The 21,867-nt window shown below is 38.6% G+C and overlaps 1 protein-coding gene across 1 annotated transcript; it reads right to left on the bottom strand.

Moving 5' to 3' along the window:
* Positions 1-20,261: 20,261 nt before the first annotated feature.
* On the bottom strand, positions 20,262-21,651 carry LOC131249773 (inactive protein RESTRICTED TEV MOVEMENT 2-like). Its single transcript, XM_058250535.1, has 2 exons — positions 21,446-21,651; positions 20,262-20,536 (listed from the first exon to the last, which is right to left on the bottom strand). The coding sequence occupies exons 1-2, from the start codon at positions 21,543-21,545 to the stop codon at positions 20,262-20,264; spliced, it is 375 nt and encodes a 124-aa protein (XP_058106518.1). The 5' UTR covers positions 21,546-21,651.
* Positions 21,652-21,867: the final 216 nt, after the last annotated feature.

Raw genomic sequence — 21,867 nt, 5'->3', positions numbered from 1 at the left:
GCCGACTCGCTACTCAACCTGTCAGTATCTAATCTGCCCGGACGGTAATTCATCCAAGCATGGCTCTATGTGGCCAACATGATGTAAGTGTTTTATCCATGCTATTCAACGATTTTCTTAGATCATTTTAATGTATGAACCAAAAAATGAGGCAGGTCCAAGGCTTAAGTGGACCATAAGGTGGGGATTGAACGTCTATCCTTAAAACCTTCTTGTGAGCTGGAAAAGTTTGGGATGAAGTTGATATTTGTGTTTTCACTTCACTCACATCTACATGACCTTATTAATATGTTTGATGGTAAAGAAACATAATGCTGGCACTTAGAAAGGTTTCAACGATGAGTGTCATTATCAGTGCAGCCTCCTTTGTCGTGGTCCACTAGAGCTGTGGGCTTGCCTCATTTTTAGGATAATAACTTAAAACGATTTGAGAAAATCTTTTAACAGCGTGGATAAAACACTTACATCACGGTGGGCCCCACAAAGCCCTACTTGGATGGATTACTATATGTGTGGGGGTAGGACACAATATGCGTATTATTAAAAGTCGTAATGGACTCGCTAGACGCGTATTCTATGGACAGGTTATGTCACCAAGTTATCTGGGACCCACCATAAATGTATGTGTTATATCCATACTGTCCATTCAGTTGGAGATATCAATTTAAGGCATGAGACAAAGAATGAGCTAAATCCAAAGCTGGAATGTACCCACCATAGAAAACAGTGGATAAAGTGACGCCCACCATTAAAAATTTCTAAGGGCTACAAAAGTTTTCGATCAAGCTGAAATTTGTGTTTTCCCTTCTTTCATGTATGTCTTAACTTATGAAGAGGTTGGATCTCAGGTAAACATCATAGTGGGCCTTAGTAAGGTTTTAATGGCGGGTGCAAGACTTTTGCAGAAAATATGCGAGAGATAAAAATTTTACCATCCGAAGAATAACGTGCCGCCAGCACTCGACCTTATGGAAGGTATAATATGGTCGAACGTATAGTACCTTTTCCCACACACACACACACACACATTAATGGTCTCCTGTGATCTTTGTGTGAAATCCAACCTGTCCATTCATTTTTAGATATCATTTTAGGACATTATACCAAAAATGAGAAGGATCCAAAATTCAAGTGGGCCATACAAGATGAAGCCTTCGTAAGCTCCACCTTGGTGTTTATATTCCATTCAAACCGTTTATAAGGTCATTTTCACTAAGATGAAATGATAACACCAGGAACGTAAACCAATACAAAACTTTTGTAGCCATATGAATGTTTCAACGGTGGTCATTAAATCCCCACTATTTCCTCTCATGTTGCCCATTTAATTTTTGGATCCTCCTCAGTTTTGGTCGTATGTCCTAAAATGATTTCAAAAAATGGATGGACAAGTTGGATTTATCACAAACATCATAGTGGGCCCCACACAGAATCCTTGCATAGGATCTTCCAACGAAAGGCTTTTGCCTAAAATTCGCTTGCAATTCCAAGAGTGTAAGAGAGAGCCTTTTTTTTTGAAGACTCTCCCTCTCTCAATGCAGTTGAATCGCAGCCGCTCTCCTCATCTCACGGCTTACATGAAGGCTCGCACATAAATTCCTTGCAATATGGTTCGCAAGAGACCATTACTAAATACACACACACACAGAGAGAGAGAGAGAGAGAGAGAGAGAGAGAGAGAGAGAGAGAGAGAGAGAGAGAGAGAGATCTTGATCATGTATCACAAAGTACAATCCAACCAGGATGCAATTTAATCAGTGAAAAGATAATGCCATATTCAATCCTCATTTTCCTCTTGGGATCTAACATTACATGCCACGTAAATCCCAAGTGCCACCACCACACTCAACCATTTTGCTGGGCCTGTTCAATCAAAAGAAAAAACCACCTCCATCTTGCTTACAACTTTCAAGTGTGTACTAGTAAGTGGGTGGGGGTTGTGTGCTGGGTTAAGTGGCCTTTTTTGGCATGGTCATGTAGAGAATTCCGTTATAGAATTTCACACGGATATCGTTCTGGATACAGTACTCCGGCACGTAAAAGTCCTTACAAAAGCGGTTCCATTTGTTGCCATCGATCGAACGTTCTGCACTGATCTTCATCTTGCCGAAGGTGTCGAGTTGGAGTTTTAATTACTCTTTTTTGAATCCTGGAGCCAAATTCCATTGATTAGAACTTACTAAAATTAGTAGCCTTGTGCTAAAAAAATGGAAGGCTTTTGGTGGGCTTGGGTTCAACCATTTGAGCTCGGCCCATCATATTATGGGCCTGATTTTATGGCCCCAACCCAAATCTAGTTGATTCTGGCCCATCAGTTTTTTAGGCCCGAAACTAGGCCAATCGAGGTTTACTAATTCCGTGTAAAATTTTCCAAATTCAGATGATGGTCCACATGATGTTTGGTCGGCTAGATTTTTGACATGTTTGACTTTCACGGTGGTGCGACCCTCTAGGCAGGTCGGATGCCATACACATATAATGTGGGGGCATTTTCACGCCAAGCTTGAGTGGGTGGCCTGTGGGATGTAGGGATACACTTAGGCTAGGCGGCCCGCATAACCCATGGATTTGGGACCCGTATGAGGCGGGTAGCTTGTGTGAGGTGGAAATCATGGATTTGGGCCCCATGAGGAGAGTTTAGCCAATGACCTAATCCATGAATTTGGAGTCTGGGCTGTGAGATGAATGAATTAATTTGTCATACTATGTTAGTTCGAGCTTTTAGAGCAAGTGGTTAATTGTCCTGCATCAAATAGTATTTATCTAATTGAGTTCTGTCGAGAACTTAATCTATGGATTTCGGGCCGGTTGTCCTATAACATGGTTATGAAAAAAATGGACAATTGAAAGGAAAAAAAAAAACAAGATAATTGACCAACAATTACATGTGTCCCACATGCCACATTAGCACATTTTGGGAGAGTATCTATCTAAATGGCCGAAGAAAAAAAAAACAAGAAAGAAAAAAAACCTGGAAATCAACACTAGACGTACGTCTATCAATACCCGGAAGCTTGATGATGACGATATCAAATTCATCCTCCCGTTTCCAATCAAACAACGGCTTGAAATCCTCGTAAGAGCGGGCCGTGTGTTAGTTTTGGACATTGTTTTCTGTCCCCTTAATTTTCCGTGTGTTAGTTTTGGACATTGTTTTCTGTCCCCTTAATTTTTCTTCTTATTATGTGGGATCTGCGTACTAAGAGAAGGCAAGAAATGTTTTTGAACAAGGGACTTGAACTTGCATGGATTTGTATAACATTACCTGTCCGCGTTTGGATGGCAAATTGCCATTTGGGTTTTCTTCCAAAAGTGAATTATTCCTTTTCTAATGCTTAATGTTTTGGGTGTTTTTGGCATTGGTCTGGTGGTTACCTCTTTGGATGGCCAAAGTTGGAACATCCCTGTTTGGCTTACACTCTTTTTGAAGTCCCATGAAAATTTCATAGTCATTTTCAAAATGGTGGTGATTCCTCCTCTTCACGTGTAGCATTCATGTAAGGCTATCCAGACCATCCAAATTGTGGGACACATTGTGGATGGAGTGGGTTTTGAAAATCACGCTGTCCAAGCAATCCTAACCCTCCGAGTGATTGATATTAAATGGATGGTTAAAAATACAATAATGAGTGGTCTAAATTCCTAGTGCAAAATCAGTTGGTTATTATCATTTGTTCGGTGTATATTTTAGGTCATGCTCCATCAATGGTTGGGAACGGATTGCCGGTAGGGCTGTTCACGAGTCTGAGCTTGTTCGAAAAACTCGCTTGACTCGGATCGAGTCAGCTCGGATTAACTCGGCTTGAATGGCCGATCCGAGCCGAGTCAAGCTAATTATTTGAAGCTCGAGTTGAGTTCAAGCCAAGTTCGACCAGGGGGCATTTCAACTCGACTCAACTCGAAGCTCGAACTTGAGCTTGACTCAGCTCGATTAATAAATATTATATATATATATATATATATATATATATATATATATATATATATATATATATATATATATATATATATATATATATAATTTTTAATTTTAAAATTTAAAAAAAAAAAAAAAAAACCTAGAGTCTCTACCCGACCGCACGCACCCCCTTTCCCTTTCCCTTTCTTCTCTTTCTCTACCCACTGCTAGCCGCATGCCTACCCGGACCACCACCATCAGTTTTCATTTCAGCTCCACAATAGTATGATTTCAATCTCTTGAGATTTACTTCTTGGGCGAGAAACTTAAGAAATCCGAGATGGGTTCTTCTCAGATTTGTTAGAGCTTCAAGGAAATCTAATGATCTGATTGGCTAGAGCTCTTTACTTGGATTTCTGATCTGTGTTCTGCTCTGTTTCTTTTCTAGTACTTGAATTTTTGCTGGTCGAAGAAGATCAAGAACAGATCAATTCTTACAAGTTTCCTCATCCGATTCGAAGCTTTGTTCAATTTTTTCATCGGGTTTTGCTTTGATTCTCTTAAGATTTTTGAATTTTTCATCAATGGAGGAGGATCAAGAACAGAATCCATTACTCTCTCACCCAACAAGCTCGAGGTAAACTCGACTCGACTCGAACCACTAGCTCGACTCGAACTCGACTCGACAACTTTGGCAAACAAGCCAAGCTTTAATGTTGAGCTCGAGGCTGAGCTTGAGCTCGAGCTCGAGTACATCATGGACAAGCCGAGCCGAGCTTGGCCCACCTCGACTCGACTCGGCTCGATGCCCACCTCTACTTGCCGGACAACTATGTATGTGTACAGTGAAAGAGTCCTAGATTAGATTTTCAAAATCCGCGCATTTTTTAAATTTTCTCGATAATGAAATAAATATTTAAAGGTTTAATTTAAATCATTTTTACCCATATTTTAATTTTTTTAAAATTATTTATTGAAGTGTCAAAATATGAAGAAATTCTCATCACGAGAAATTGCCTAGATTTTTCACTATGGGTTGTATTCATTAGCACAAAGCTCAGGATTCTCATAGTGGTTCCAAAACTAAATTTATTACTTTATAAATGTTTAGATACATTGGTATAGTACCATAGGTTTTGGTACAGCTACTTTCCCCAACATGTCACGTGCGTAGCATATCTAATCCATTATTATCAAATCAGGCCAATCCACTTCTTTAGCAGGATATCATTAAAATCAGTTGACAGTCAATGGTATGATCTAAACTATTCTTAATGGTTCTACTTGCGTAGAAATACGATGTGATCTAATATGAGAGATAATAGAGTAAGATTAAAATTTAATTTTGAAAAATTATATTGAATACCACTGTATTTCTAATAAAAATGTAATAAGGTAACGGTCGGTTGGGAGTGGTTGGGCCCTAGCATGGCCAGTAGATAGGGTTCTGTAAGCTCTCTTCTGTGATAGAATCTTATAAGAAGATGGTTAGGGTTTCAGGGGGAGCACCATATGATAGTAATCCACTACCTTATAACATGTGTACTCTACTACGAAGGAAACATATTTACCTTCTTAATTCATACACCCGAACCATCAATTTCCTTTTACTGGCATCCAACATCAAGAGTATCTCATATTATCACAAGATCTTGACCATCAAATCTTAGCCATTGAATATCCATCAGGCTTGTTTAAAACATATCAATGATTAAAACTCAAAGTTAATGGTCGAAAACCCATGATTAACCAATCGGAAACCATGTAAGTACTAGCCAGCCTTTAAAACCTTTGATGGATGGTTAAAACTTCAATATCACCCCTACTAATCAAGTGTCCTAGGCAGATAAAGTGGATCCCATGTTTGGATTATGTGCTTCTTGAGAGAATTGATGAAGATTCCTACATCACCCACTTCCAAGAGCCCTTAGATCTAACAATATGATGGAACTATAGTGCAAACCACATACATAAATCTCATAAACAAAGCTCAGGATGTTGAACTTCTGTTGCAGTTCGAGTCACAATCTTTTCTACTGATTCTTTGGTCTGCGGATGTTGAACTTCTGCTGCAGTTTGAGTCACAACATTTTCTATTGATTCTTTGGTCTCGGATGTTGAACTTCCACTGCAGTTTGAGTCACAACCTTTTATACTGATTCTTTGGTTTGCGGACGTTGATCTTGTCCACTCGTTTGAGTGGTCATTTTTGGCAGGCTCACAGAAAGAATTCCATTCGCGAAATCTATACATAATATCTTGGTCAAATGACAGTAATCAGGCACAATGAATTCGCGGCAGAATCGAGTCCAATTATTACCCTGGATCGGGCGTTCCCCGCTTATCTTCATCTTGCGGAGTTCATTGACTTCGATTTTTAGTTGCTCTTTTTTGAATCCTTCATTGAAGAAGCCATTGATAAAGCTTGTTAGTGGCATTTTTCTACAAAATACTCAAGCATACGGACCAAAAAAGAAAGAAAATAAAATAAAAAAGAAAGGAAGGGCTATTGATGTGTTAGGCTTGCATTTATTCAAGGATAGACATTACAGCATCCATTGCCATGAATATTTCTTAAACCCGAGCTGACCTAAGACCGCTTATCCACATGGCTTCAATATCATGGGTCAGCTTAAGGTTCCATTCGGACTCACCATCAAAAGGTTGTCAGACATTTAAATGTTATTTTGAGTCAAATTCCAGTTCGTGTATTTGGATTTATATTCATAAACTTCATAAACAAGTGGGCTTTTTATTTGAAATAGGCAATAAAAAGCCCACTTGTTGAATTGAATTGGCTTATGATAAGTTGACCAAGAGAGTTGTGAGATAATTGGGAAGCCATCTTTTGTTAAGTTGCAAAAAAGGATCCTAAGGGTTTTGTGTGCAGCCTGAGCTCATAACTATTAGGGTCTGAATTTTAACCTCCTAAATAAAATGTGCCATGAGGCCCGATATAAAGGTGGGCCGTATGATGATCGGAACCATATATAATGCAGACAGCATGTAGAAAGTGATTTGGCATAGAAATTGAGCCATTACAATCATTATGAAATTTCCTGATATTTGGTGCAACCAAACAAGCTGAAATACATAATTAGGATTGACTAAAATGAGATGAACTCATTTGTTGGCGTCTACCAAACAGGTTCTAAGAATTTTGAGATAATGGACATCTACTTCAAAGATTAAATGACTTTTCTGTTAAAGTCCCTTCATATACATTGATATGCCATCTTCTAATGGCTCAAGCTTTTAGATCAAGTGGTGATTTGGCATGATATTAGAGGAGAAGGTGCAGGCAGTTCTTAATTAGTTGATGTCATGTAATTTTCTATGCTTTTTAGAGGCTGTTGGATATGACAAGATTTTTTATTTTTTTTTGGTTATGGTTTTTTTTTTTTTAAAGATCAGAGCTAAAAATAATAATTTTTGTTTAATTCTAGACAAAATTTTAGCTCAATTTAGTAAACACATATGTTAATATAGAACAACTTTAAAATTTGTTTCATAAATAATATGCTTTTCCAAAATAGAAATTAAATATATAAAATACCATCTATCAGGTATCCACGAATATAATAACTAAAATATCATTTTACTATTTTATGTTAGTTTACAATCCATACATTTTAATTTGAGTTACATATTTCCCATGTTTATGTTTTATCAGCCACTATTTGAACGCAATCTTGAGTTATATATTTCTCATGCATGTGTGGTTGTTGGTAAAGGTAGCAGTGGGTTGAGCAGTCTAATGCGCCCAACTCGGATTTAGACTAGACTCAGACGTTTTAAATTGACTGGTATACCAAGGTTGGGCCTGACATGCGTGGCTTAATAAAATTTTCGGGCCAAGCTTGGGCTAAAATCTTTTTAACCCAACTTAATGCATACGTGTTGTATCCTACAAATGTCATTATAATAATCAATTAGTAAATCATATACACATTGAATATAGACTATTAATTTTGTTCCTTGTAAGGGTTTTCTGTATATTGTATGGACTACTTAATCAATGGATAAATTAAGAACATTTAAGCAAGAAATAAGGATATTACCCATTTTTGGGTTGAACCCGGATTCAGTTATTTTTTTGAGCTTAGGCTTGGGACTGCTGTGCCAGGCCTTTGTCGGGCTTAGTTGGAATATAGATGTAAGGTTGTGTCTTTAGGAAAGAGGGAGAGAAGGAGAGAAATGTAAAAGTGGCTTTAAAAATAAAAAATTAAAAAAAAAAAAACACCATTGAATGATTTAAAAAAAAACCAATTTTTGGGGCTTTTTCTGCTAAAACATTAACTAGCCAAAAAAAAAAAAAACTCTTAAACTTTTCATTACTTAATCAAACAAGTAAATATGATCCACTTAATGAGTGGCTATTGAGATATTTTCCAAAAGATGATAGCTATAATGGGACCAATCTATTAGATAGGTTGGATTTTGTATTCACATGGAAGGTCAGAAGTCATTGCTGGTTGGAATTTAAACTATAGTGCAGCGGGTTGGACTTAAACCTTCTCCTTCAACAAAAAAGAAAAAAAGAAAAAAGACAGATTGCCTTTAAAAAGCCTTACGTAGAAACCTCTTGGGGTGGGAAGCTAGGTGGGGCTCACAGTTATATTTGTGAGAAATTCATCATGTTTATCTGTTTTTTAAGATCATATTAGAACATTATTTAAAAAATGAGGAAGATCCAAAGCTCAAGGAGGCACATGACAAAAAACAGTGAGATTGAATGTTGGATCAGACAAATATTTTTTGGTCTTCAGTTCATCCTAGTAGGAATGAACATATTAATAGTATGGATGGCATATAAACATCACGGGGACCAGAGGGAGATTTTAACCGTATGCATTTCTCTAATCACTTTTTCCCATCCGTATTGTAGCCCATTTGAGTTTTAGATTGCCTCATTTTTTAGCCATTGTCTAAACATGGTTTGGCATAAAAAATGATTGAGGTGGATTTCTCACAAACATCATGATGGCCTAACCTAGCTTCCCCATGAAATGGAAGTTCTTTCCAAAGACAACTAGTGTAGGAGCAACTAGTTTTCTAATTTAAGCATGAGGAAGTTTTTTAAAAGAATGGAGTTGCTAACTTAGGTGGACCTATTGTGATGTTAATGTGAAATCCACACCAACCATCAGATGAGTCATCTCATGTTAAATTGAGAACTATAAAATTAACCCCATTCATGTTTCAGGTTGACCACACGATTATGAGCAAGTGTACATAAAAAGCTCACCCTCCAAACTATTTCCCTTGGTATGGCACACTTGAATTGTGTATGGTCTTACTCTTTTGCATAGAGGCCTAGAATTGGTATGGAATCTAATGGTTGGAGTGGATTTCATGTCCTCTGTTTTCATTGGTATGGCCCACTTGAATCACAGTTGAGCTTGATGTTTTGGCTCTTGGACCAGCATGAGATGACACATCTAATTGGGGAGTGGATCTCATATACACAATAAGGTGGGCATGAAAAAAAACAAACGGTGGTGTCCATCCGGTCGTGCTGATCCCGGAAAAGAATGCGCATGACTCGGATTGCATTCTACGTTGTCCCATCATGATGTATGTGTGAAATCCATTTTTCAGATCAGTTTAATGCACGAACCCAAAGTTTAGGTGGACCACACCACAAAAGCAGTGGAGATTGAATACCTATCATCCAAAACTTACTGGAGCTAGTGAAGTTTTGGATGAAGTTAATATTAGTGTTTTCCCTTATCCATGTGTGTGTGACCTTAAAAAGTTGGATGGCATATAAACATCATGATGGGCCGGGCCTTAGGAAGGTTTCAACGGCTGGGGTAATTGTCCCAAGAATTTTTCAACGGTAGGTATTCAATCTCCTCTACTTTCTGTGGTGTAGTCCACTTGAGCTTTGTCTCTGCCTCATTTTTCGGCTCATGTCTAAAATGATCTCTATAATGGATGAATGGTGTGGATATAACACACATATCATGGTTTGGCCTACAAAACTTAGTGACATCAACACACCTCACACCACGCATTCCGCTTCCATCAATCTGCGTCCGTACGCCGTTCATTGAAAAAATGAAAGAAAGAAAGAGAAAACAACAAAAGATGTGAGATGGGTACCGGGCAGATTGACGAAGATAGTATCATGTTCTTCCCCTTGGACCCAATCGATCAACGGCTCGAAATCTTCGTAAGTGGGGCCCACAGTAGCTCGTGATTTTCTAACTTTTCCCATTCCAGTACTTGTCTCTTGTCCCATTCTAGTACTTGTTTGAGGCTTATGTGTACAAAGAGAACTCGTGAAATGTTTGGAATGAGAAGGCTAGAGCTTGCATGGATTTATACAGACGTTATGAGGACGCGTTTGGATGGCAAAATTCGATTTGGGTTCTTTTGGAAGGCAAGAAAGAAAAAAATGCGATTTGGGTTTTCTTCCAAAAGAGCTATTCCTTTTCCAATGCTTACTGTTTGTCATTTTTGCAATGATTCGATGATACTTTGGCGGTGGTGTCATGATCACCTCTTAAATGGGCAAATGTGAAAATTCCTTGTCTCTCTTGCATGCTTTTGAAGGTTGCGTTGATGGGACCCTGACCATGGGCCCACCTCGATGCATGCATTGTATATCTATGTGGTCCATCTTTTTTTCCCTATCATTTTACAGCATGGGTCCAAAATTGAAGCAGATAAAAATATCAGGTGGGCCACACTCACAGGAAACAATGGTCCTTGAACGCCCACCATTAAAAACCTCCCCGGGTCCACTGTACGGAGATGAGAGGAATTAGGTGCGCCTCAGCCTCACCCAATACTTGCAGCCCTTACCGTGGGGGCCCACCTTGATGTACGTATTGTATATCTATCTCATTTATTCGTTTTGCTGGATTATTTTAAGACATGAGCTAAAAAATGAAGCATATCCAAATGTCAGGCGGACTATATTATGAGAAACAGTGGTGGTTGAACGCACGGTAGAAACTTCTTAGGGCCCCTCAATATATATGTTTCCTAATGTTTATTTACCATCAAACTTGTTGATTATGTCACACAAATATGGATGAAAGGTAAAAAACTTTTGTGGCTCACAAAGAAGTTTTTAATGGTCAATGACATAGAGTGGGTCACAGGCAGTTTCATGGCCAAGATGGATCAGAAAAGGCTTGATTAGAAGCGAAAGTGATTCAGATTGTACAGACCTTTAAACGGATGCATCTCATAAACTAGAATGAGTTATTCGACGTGTTATATATGATTTTGGATTAGGACGAGCTACTTTAGCCACCCAACCTGTGATGTTGGTTTGCGCACACTGAATTTGCAAAATAGCTTCAGATCAACGATCAAATTCATGTTTTAATTTCATTTTTACTATTTATAGTAAGCTTTATTTTGAGTATAACTCTTCATCCATTGGGCTTAGAGTTGCGCCCAATATGAAAAGTGCTTAGAATAATTAGAAGAATAGCATGGTGAAGCTAAATAGGACACTTTCTATTTTTGGTCGAAAACCATACGCACTAGTAGGAATCACGACCATCTATAAATAGTAGAGTTGTACACAAACTGAGTAATTAGCTCAGTTAACTCGCTTGATTCGACTAAAAAAAGCTCGATTTGACTCGGTTTGAAACTGAGTTCGAGCCGAGTCGAGTTGATTTTTGGAGCTCGAAAAAATTTCGAACCGAGTTTGAGCTTATCCAAGCTCGAATCAACTCAGATCGAACCTCAACTTGAATCGAACTTGGATCGAACCAGTTCAGTGACTTGGTTATTTTGATATTGATGTTGCTCACCAGGTGTTTGATGAAATGACTCAACAAAGTGTTATTTTGGGTGTATACATTCTCTGTGGGATTGGTTGGTGGCGAGGAAGGTATAGATATGAAACAAATCATTATATTAAAAAAAAAAAATTACATGATAAAACTACCAATGTATTTAGATTTTAATGCTTCCCTACTAAGTGTTTGATTAAATACCTATAAATTGTTGTTGCTGTTTTGCATACTATGAGAAATTGAAGGTGCACTCCATGTGTTTGAGAAAAAGCCGCACAGGCTCGAACTCAGCTCGAACTAACTCAAGATGATGACCGAATCGAGCTAAGCTGGCTAGTCAAACTCTACAACGAAGCCGAGCCGAGTTTGAGCTGGGGTCAGCTAGTGGCTAAGCCGAGTTAACCTATGCCAAGCTCAACTCGATTCGACTCGTGTACATCTCTAATAAATAGTAAGTTTACTAATTATAGTAAGTCACGATTTAGAAGAGTTTTAGTTGTTGTAAACTCATTTATTTGAATTATTAATCAATTTATGAATTTTTTAGAATATATTTTTATTTTTCTTGTTCATTTCCTTGTGGATTCGAGAAGTCCCTATGAGGAGTCTAGAGAATCTCTGTGGATTCGGAGTAATTATCCTTGAGGAAGATAGTGATAGACCTCATCACGTTCAACCCTGAGTCAGTCAATCACCACAATTTTATTTGGTGTGGTCGACTTGAGATTTGGATTTGTTTCATTTTTGGGCTCATGCACTAAAGTGGTCTAGCAAAATGGCTAGAACTCATGGATATGGAATACATACATCAAGGTAGCAAAATGTCAAAACGGTTTGTCCTCTGAAAATTGTTCGCCCCCTGTCCATTCCTGCTCTCCGTCCAAGCCGAGCTTTTGTTGTAGTTAAATGGATCAAGCCCAGAGCTGGCTGGTGGAAACTAAATGTTGATGGATCAGCCCTTTCTAATCCAGGTGCGGCCGGTGGTGGGGGTATTTGCAGAGACCATTTCGGCAACAAGTTATTTGCTTTCGTCAGAGGCTATGGTGAGGCTTCCAATAATGCGGCTGAGTTGCGGGCAATCTATGAAGGTATGAAGCTTTGCTTATCCTTTGGAATCACTAATGTACTTATTGAAACGGATTCCATTTGGGCAGTCGGAATCTTAAGGGGCAGTTGTGCTAGTTCTTGGAAGTGGTCCTACTGGCTGACTAGGATTCAACATCTTAATTCTCTTGGAGTTTTTCAGATTTCCCATGCTTTGAGAGAGGCCAATGGGCCAGCGGACAGTCTGGCTAAATTTGGGAGTAGATCGCAAGCCAATAGTATTTTCCATGACGTTGTGTCTCTCCCTAGACTGACTAAGGGCCAGTTTCTTCTTGACAAAACGGGGCTCGGAACTGTTAGGATGGTGGAGAAGTCCCTCCCCGGCTAGGCGCGGCTCGTTTGGTGGTCCCCCCATTTGCTGGTTGGTTGGTGTTTTCCAAGCTCGGCAGTCGTTTTTCTGGTTTGAGGCTCTCCTATTCTCAGAGGCTTTGGTGGCTGGTTTTTGGCTTGTCCTTTTCTTGTTTCTTTCCTGCTTAGCCTTGTATAGGTCTCAAAAAGATAGGCGGGGTCCATTTTCTTTTTGTTTGGACTCCCCGAAAGGCTGTAAATCCGTAGTTCATCTATAAAAAGTTGGTGATATATATATATATATATATATATAAATCAAGGTAGGCCATACAGTAAGGGTCACATTATATTGGGTGAGGGTAGCTGGGGCCACAGCTAATCTGCTCCCCTCACTCATGAGCCATGCCTTGACCAACTTCACAGGGGCTGAACCAATCAAACCTCTCTACGGCAGGGCATAGTAGGGACCACATCTTTGCGCAGTGGCAAGCGGGGCCAATGGTTCGGTTATCCAGGCCATTGGCCTAACTGGATGGAAGTCACTCCAAAATTTTCCCTTAATATTGGAGGATCTAAATAAATAATATTAGGACCTTTTGTTTTTTGTTTTGTTTTTTTTTTTTTTTGTTTTGTTTTTTATCAATCATCTTTGGTTTCTCTTTTTAACAGGTCCAATCATTGGGTGGGCCATGTTATACTCGGTTTGGCACCCTTAAATTGGGTGTAATTAGAGATAAATGGAGATAAATGCACTAGAGTCATACCAAAAATAGAGTTGTTGTACACTTAGCATGTTGATGATACTTAAAAAAAAAATTAATTATCTACCGTATCACTAAAATTATACTAAAAGTGATTTGAATTGTCCAAATGTTAGTCATCTAAATGGACAATTAAAAAACATTTGTAAGTTACTTAGCTTATGATTCTTACATTTGTGTCCTATATGTGAGGCATGTAATTTCCTTAATTTTGGTGAAGTATATATTTTAATGGGCTTATTTATAATTATTTTATTAAATATCATATATGTAAAGTAATTTGAAATCTAAAGTTGATTTAACTAATTAAATTCAGGTTTGTGTGAATATATTAAAGAAATTCAATGCATTCTAATTATAGGCATCCAAACATAAATTTTGAATTTCAGTGCATTTCAATTATAGGCTGCCAAACACAATTGAGAATTCCAATTAATAAAAATTCCTGTATACTTGTGAATTGAATTCTAACGCATTCCAGTTATAAGGTGTCCAACTAGCCCTTAGTGTGTCTTCCATGGGATGGCCTACATGCATGCAACACATGTACATGCACGTGCATAAGGCCCACTTAGATATTTGGAAAACTTGCACTTTAAATTTCAAAGCCTAATCATGAAAGGAAGCTTTATATTAAAGGAAATTAAGCTAAAATATGTAAGGAAAGAAAGTCTATGTAAGATATATGGTTTTTATGATGGGACATGATCAGATCGAGTTTATAAATAAGAGACTATTAACCCTCTCCAATCAAGCTCGAAATATATAGGGCTACCCATATTTTTCACAATCCAAGCTATGGAATCATGACTATCAATTAAAATTTAGAAATTAACATTTGGTATTGTGTGTGTGTGTGAATAAGAGATCAATAAAAAAATTACATGAATGTTTTGGTCAACTAAATAATATGAAAATCACATCACAAAGAACATCGTTGTGGCCATCGGTAACCGATAATTACATAATGAATGTGAAAGGCATTGAATTTTACATCATGGCTCATGTGCCATCTTATCCTTACATCCAAGGTGTTGAACAGATTTGCATCATCTATTTGAAGTGCAAATTTGGACCATCCATGTTGATTATTTACTGGACGTTGGGCCATCCATGATGTAGAGCGGGTCGCGGATAGTTTCATGGCTACGATGGATCAGAAAAGGCCCGATCGGAAGTGGAGGTGATCCGGACTGTCAGAACTTAAAACGGACGTATTTCGCAAACCCGAATAAGCTATCGGACGTACCATATATGATTTTGGGATAGGACGAGCTACTTTAGCCCACACAGAATTTGTAAAATACCATCAAATTGACAGTCGAAATCCTTTTTTAATTTCATTTTTACTATTTATAGTAAGTTTTAGTTTGAGTATAACTCTTCATCCATTGGACTTTATGAGTTGCGCACAACATGAAAAGTGCTTAGAATAATTAGGAGAACATCATGGTTCAGCCAAATAGGACACTTACTATTTTTTGGCCAAAAACCATGCACACTAGTGGAAATCACAACCATTTATAAATAGTAAGTTTACTAATTATAGTAAGTCACGATTTCTAGGAGTTTTAGTTGTAGTTTGATTCCAAAACTTCTTCCACGGCTTAGTATCCTTATTTAAAGGGGTGTAAACTTGTTTATTCAGATATCAATCAATTTATAAATTTTCATGAATATTATTTCTATTTTCTTGTTTTTTCCTCGTGGATTCGAGAAGTCTCCATGAGGAGTCTAGAGAAGCTTCATGGATTCAAAGTTGTAACGTCTCGGAAAAATCCGTACAAAGACCCGAGTACCACCTCAGGCATAAATCACCCAGGACCAAATCCTTTAGAAATTAGGTTAATATTAGCAAGTGTTAAACTAGAGTGCTTATGAAATTAGCACTAATCACTTTAAATTTGATCTGCAAGACCCAAAACGTGTAGAGTTATTGACGCTACATTACCTTGAAATTTAGAATCCATCTTTAAACCCAGTTGCTCTCGGGAGTATCTTGAAACTCCGTATCGAACTTGAACCGCACGTCGAAAGTCTGATTACCCCGAAACTATATAGTTATGACCGCATTACTGGACTTGATAACTCCCTCGAAAATCAAGTCCAAACTGTGTATAGAAATGCACAACTTGAGCCCGGAGCGAAGAGTGTGAGAAACGTGAAAATATTTAGAAATAAAATTCAAACTTAAGTAATCTGAGTTAAGTAATCTGAGTCATGTCACTTGCGGACCAAATATAAGGATTCAGACCGTCAGAATCTGACCTAAATACACCCTTAGATCAGGAGAAATGTCCCTCACATGTCGATGTACTTGTGGCCCCGATCGAGTGACCCTGACTGCTGAACTGAAACGGGTCTGCCACGGCTGATCTGTAAATCCGATCGGACGAAAACTCAGCCTGACCTAGATCCATGGCCAGGGAGCTTAAGTCCGACCGCACGTAGAAAAGAGGCCACCAGAAGTACTCTGTTGGACCGAAATAGACCCGATTTGGTTATAACCTAAGTATACCTTAGCCCTGGGGCTAATTCCATCAATTTTAGGCCTATATAAAGACCTTAAACCCTCACTCTCGAATTCCATACGAATTTTCCAAACCCTAGCTAAGAGAGAGAGAGGAAAGGAGAGAGAAAGTGAGAGAGAAGTTGGTTGATCATCTTGGAATTCTTTCCAATTACCCGGCGTACCTAATCCATCGCATCTGAATCGTTATTCCGGTGATTCTAATCTCATTTTTGGGTAAGTCAATTAAACCCTAACCTGTTTTGGAACTTAGAATAGCTTAAGTGTTGATGTAGCTAATCTAATTCATGCCTTAGGTTACCTATTCGCCGTCGACGAAGACTTATCGTCTAAATCGAATCTGTTGCACCATATCTGGTTAAAGGTGCGGACTATATTCATATAGGTTATGGTTTTCAAGGCTTTCAAAGTCGGTTAATGGTTTATTATTGTTGTGGGTGAAATTTCACATGCCAAATGCGATGTTTATATTACGTTTCTGATATATATGAACTATATTGAGATTTGTGTATTCCATGTATAGGTAGAAAGTATCGTATACGTATGAAATTCGAACATGTGTTTGCCATGATTAATTGTCGTATGTTTGTGCTAGTTGTACGTGTATCAACTCATTGGCGAAAGGAATTGTCCAAATGTGTGTTATCACCAACATACGTCATGTATGTTGGAATATGTAGTCTGACCAGTGAGCAATCCAGACTCGTGAGCCGATTATGGTGGTATGGGACACTATATTCGTGCTGTCGGCCTACATTAATTGGCGACGAGCCCTTTGTAGTGTTCTCGAGCATACCATGATACTGCATCGAGGCGACGAGCCTTGTTGTAGCAACTAAGGTATGATTAGGCCTGCATAGATTGGTGATGAGCCCTTTACAGGGACCTAGAACCATAATATCGTATGAGATTGTATAGGACTGACGACCCTAGAATGGATCACCGTTTGGAAATTGATATAAGGAAGGTACCTTAGCTTCTCAATCCTGCTATATGAAAAGGACTAATAAGAACTTGGTAATCATATTCATGCACCGCAATGCATGTGCCTTAGCGTTGTGGAGCACTCAGGGAGGTTGTCATGCGTACCGTAAGATGAAGACGCTGAGGGAGTGCAGGCGAGGGCATGCATCATTCTGCATACATCCTTGTATTAACAAGAGTAATTAGGACATGTTTGATTGTACTGCTTTATCATTACTCCTTGATTGAATTGATAACATGTTAACTTTTACTGTATAGTTCCACTGAGTTGATCACTCACTCCCACATTTTGGGACGGTGTTTAAATACCAACCAGACTCTGTCTTAGATGCAGATCATGATGCGACCCACGAGGTAGAGCATGAGTATGAGGATGACGAGGAGGCGTTCTCCTTTATGCAGTTCTCAGGCGGGTTCATGTGAGCCATGTCCTGAGCTACGGGGATTCAAGGTTATTGTTGTAATGGTGTATTTCATTTTGATACTTATATTTTGAAACAAACACTTGTAATTACGACCTGGCAGAGCATGCATATCTCAGGGACTTTTATATATACATATATGTTTCTTCAGTTTTTCGCTTGCGTATTTCATCTGTCCCTAGATTATGTTTGCGGTTTGGCTTAATCTACTTCATGTTTTATGCACTAATACAGACAACATACATTCATCATTTCATATGTTGCCTAAGTGATGTTCTGAAACTCGGGAGTTGAGTTATGCTCGACCCCCGAATTTCAGGTCGTTACAGAAGTAGTTATCCTTGAGGGAGACGTTGATTGACCTCATCACACTCATCCCTGTGTCAATCCATCTACGAACATAAATGGCCAAAACCAAGGTATCCTGATTGAGGTTGTTTGATGGATTTGAAATGCTCAACTGTTGGACATTTACTACTAAATCTATACATTCCAGATTGCAGAAGCACCATGAGACCATTGAGTTGATGTTAATACTTTAAAATAGATAAGCCACTCTAAACACTTGATGGACATATCTCAACTACCCATAATCGTTTAATATAGATAGAGAACTTAATTAGATCCTTTGTTATTAGGCATTCATCATTATGTGTTCCATCCTATATAATCCACATTGTATTTACTTTGTTGAGCAATGGCGAATTATACTTAATGTGTCTAATCAATCCATGCTCATATGTCCAATGTGAAGACATCACCCTTTCTAAAACATCTTAAAGAGTAGAGAAATTCACTATTCCAGATGATTATATGGTGATGTATAAGAACATGACATTGGCATTAATGATAATTATTCGATCACATTTTAACAAGCTATAAAAGTGCCAAAATTCTTCTAACTGGATCAATGTCCAATGGGCGATGGAGAGGGATGTCCACACCTGTTGGGCTCTCATACCAAGCCCACACGGGCTAGCTTGGGTTTAATTTTCTGGCTCTTGAGAGTGGACACTTAATCTTTGGGACCAAAAAATAAAAGAACTGGGGTGCATGTACTTAAATTTCAAGCCCAAAGTTTAAATTAGCTGGGCTCAATCTGACCTAATTAGCCCAGCCATAATTCTAAAACTTGTTGACTCAGCGAGATTTCGCGTAGGAAACTCAAATCTGAGAGTGACCCAGCTGAGTCATGCACCACAAGACTCAACAAATCGACTTGATAATTCAGTTGAATCGATGCAACTTATTCACTTTTATTTTCTTTTTTCTTTTTTTTTTAAATTATAGTTATTAACTATCGAGTCGACCCAACCCAACCCAAATGAACATCAAGCTGAATTGATTCGAGTTTTTTGGTTTTTAAATTACATACGAACCCAGCCTACACATGGCCCATTGACAGGAAGTCTAGACCCGAGCCCGACCTGTGACCCAGATGGCACCGACATACAGGCCCAACCCATTAGCAATCTGACGCAAGGATGAACGTGATGAGGTTGATCACCATCTTCCTCAAGGATAACTACTTTGAATCCATGAAACTTCTCTGAACTCCTCACAAAGACTTCTCGAATCCACGATGAAAAAATAAAAAATAAAAATAGTATTCATGAAAATTCGTAAATTGGTTGATTCGTATAAATGAGTCTACAACCCTTTAAATAGGGATACCAAGCCCTGGAATAAGTTTAGGAATTAAAATATAACTAAAACTCCTTAAAATTCACAACTTACTATAAATAGTAAATTTACTAGTTATAATAAGTGTCCTACGTGGCTTAACCACGTTATTCTCCTAATTTTTCTAAACACTTTTCATGTTGGACACAACTCCTAAAGCCCAATGGATGAAGTTACAATCACACCAAAACTTACTAAAAATAATAAAAACGGAAATTAATAGGAAATTTGACCATCAATATGATGGAATCTTGCAAATTTGGTGTGGTAACCCAGCTATGCCTAGTTGGTTGGATAAAGTAGCTCGTCCTACCCCAAAATCATATATGGTACGTCAAGTAAATCATTCCAGTTTACGAGATATGCCTGTTTTAAAGTTCTAACGGTCTTGATGACTTCTGCCTCTGATCAGGCCTTCTCTGATCCATCTTGGACATGAAAGTGTCCTTGACCCACTCTACATCACAATCTTACTCAAATAAAATACAAAAACAACTAGAATATAAATATATATATACATACATACATATATATATATATATATATATATATATACACACACACACACACACATATAACTATTTAGATCTTGATCCTGTATCACAAAGTACAATCCAACCAGGAAACAACTTAATCAATGAAAACATAATGTCATATTCAATCCCCATTTTTCTCTTGGGATCTAACATTGCATGCTTCATAAATCCCAAGTGCCACCACCACAGTTACAACCATTTTCCTAGGCTTGTTCAATCAAAAGAAAAAACCACCTTCACCTTGTTTACAACTTTCAGGTGTGTACTAGTAGAAACCACCTTCACCTTGTCAACGCGGGGTTACGCCGGCTGGGAGGGGCTGTGGGGCTGCGATGGCTGGGAGGGCTGGGGGTTGTGTGCTGGTTTGAGTGGCCTTTTTCGGCATGGTCACGTAGAGAATTCCGTTATTGAATCTCGCATGGATATCGTTTTGGATACAGTATTCTGGCACGTGAAAGTCCTTGCAGGAGCGGATCCATTTGTTGCCATTGATTGGACGTTCTGCACTGATCTTCATCTTGCCGAAGGCGTCGAGTTGGAGTTTTAATTGCTCTTTTTTGAATCCTAGAGTCAAAATGCCATTGATTAGAGCTTACTAAAATTAGTAGCATTGTGCTAAAAAATGGAAGGCTTTTGGTGGGCCAAGGCTTAACCTGTTTGAGCTTGGCCCATCATATTATGGGCCTGCTTGGCCCAGACCCAAATCTAGCTGATTCTGGCCCATCAATTTTTTTTGGGCCTGAAACTAGGCCAACCGAGGTTTACTAATTCCACGTAAAAACTTTCAAATTCATATGGTGGCCCACATGATGTTTGGGTCGACCAGATTTTTGATATGTTTCACTTTCATGGTGGTGTAACCCTTAGGTAGGTTGGATGACATACACATATAATGCGGGGGCATTTTCACGTCGAGCTCGAGTGAGGTGGCTTGTGGGATGCAGGGGCATACTCGGATTGGGCAGCACACCTAACCCATGAATTTGGAGTAGTGTAAGGCGGGTAGCTCATGTGAGATGGAACTCATGGATTTGGGGCCTACGAGGGGGCAGAACCCATAGATTTGGGGCCCACGGGGAAGGTTCGGCCGATGACCTAACTTATGAATTTGGGGCCTGGGCTATGAGATGAAGGGATTAATTCCTCATACTCTATTCGTTCGAGCTTTTAGAGCAAGTGTTAATTGCCCTGCATCAAATTGATATCTATCTAATTAGGTTCTATTAAGGATTTAACCCATGAATTTGGGCTGGTTCTCCTATGGCATGGCTATAAAAAAGTGGACAATTGAAAGTAAAAATAAATAAAAATTGACCAACAATTACATGTGGCCCACATGACATGCACATTGGCACATTTTGGTAGAGTATCTATCTAAATGGCCGGATTTATTAAATAAAATTATAATAATAATAATTTTTTTTAAAAAAAACCTGGAAATCAACAAATCAACACTAGAGGTCTGATCAATACCCGGAAGATTGATGACGACGATATCAGATCCATCCTCCCTTTTCCAATCAAACAACGGCTTGAAATCCTCGTAAGTGCGGGCCGTGTTAGCTTTGGACATTGTGTTCTCTCTCCTTAAATTTTCCGTACTAAGAGAAGGCAAGAAATGTTTTTGAACTAGGGACTTGAACTTGCATGGATTTATATAACATTACCTGCACGCGTTTGGATGGCAAATTGCAATTTGGGTTTTCTTCCAAAGTGAACAATTCCATTTTCATTGCTTAATCTTATGGGCTTCTTGGCATTTGATTGGACTATGCTTTGGTCTTGTGGTTACCTCTTTGGATGGGCAAAATTGAAACTTCTTGTTTGGCTTACACTCCTTTTGAATTCCCTTGAAAGTTCACAGGCATTTTGAAAATGGTGGTGACTCTTACTTT

The sequence above is a fragment of the Magnolia sinica genome, chromosome 6 (genome assembly GCF_029962835.1).
Source record: "Magnolia sinica isolate HGM2019 chromosome 6, MsV1, whole genome shotgun sequence".
NCBI classification, from domain to species: Eukaryota; Viridiplantae; Streptophyta; class Magnoliopsida; order Magnoliales; family Magnoliaceae; genus Magnolia; species Magnolia sinica.
The sequence above is the reverse complement of the archived record's forward strand: the minus strand, read 5'-3'. Positions and strand labels throughout refer to the sequence as shown.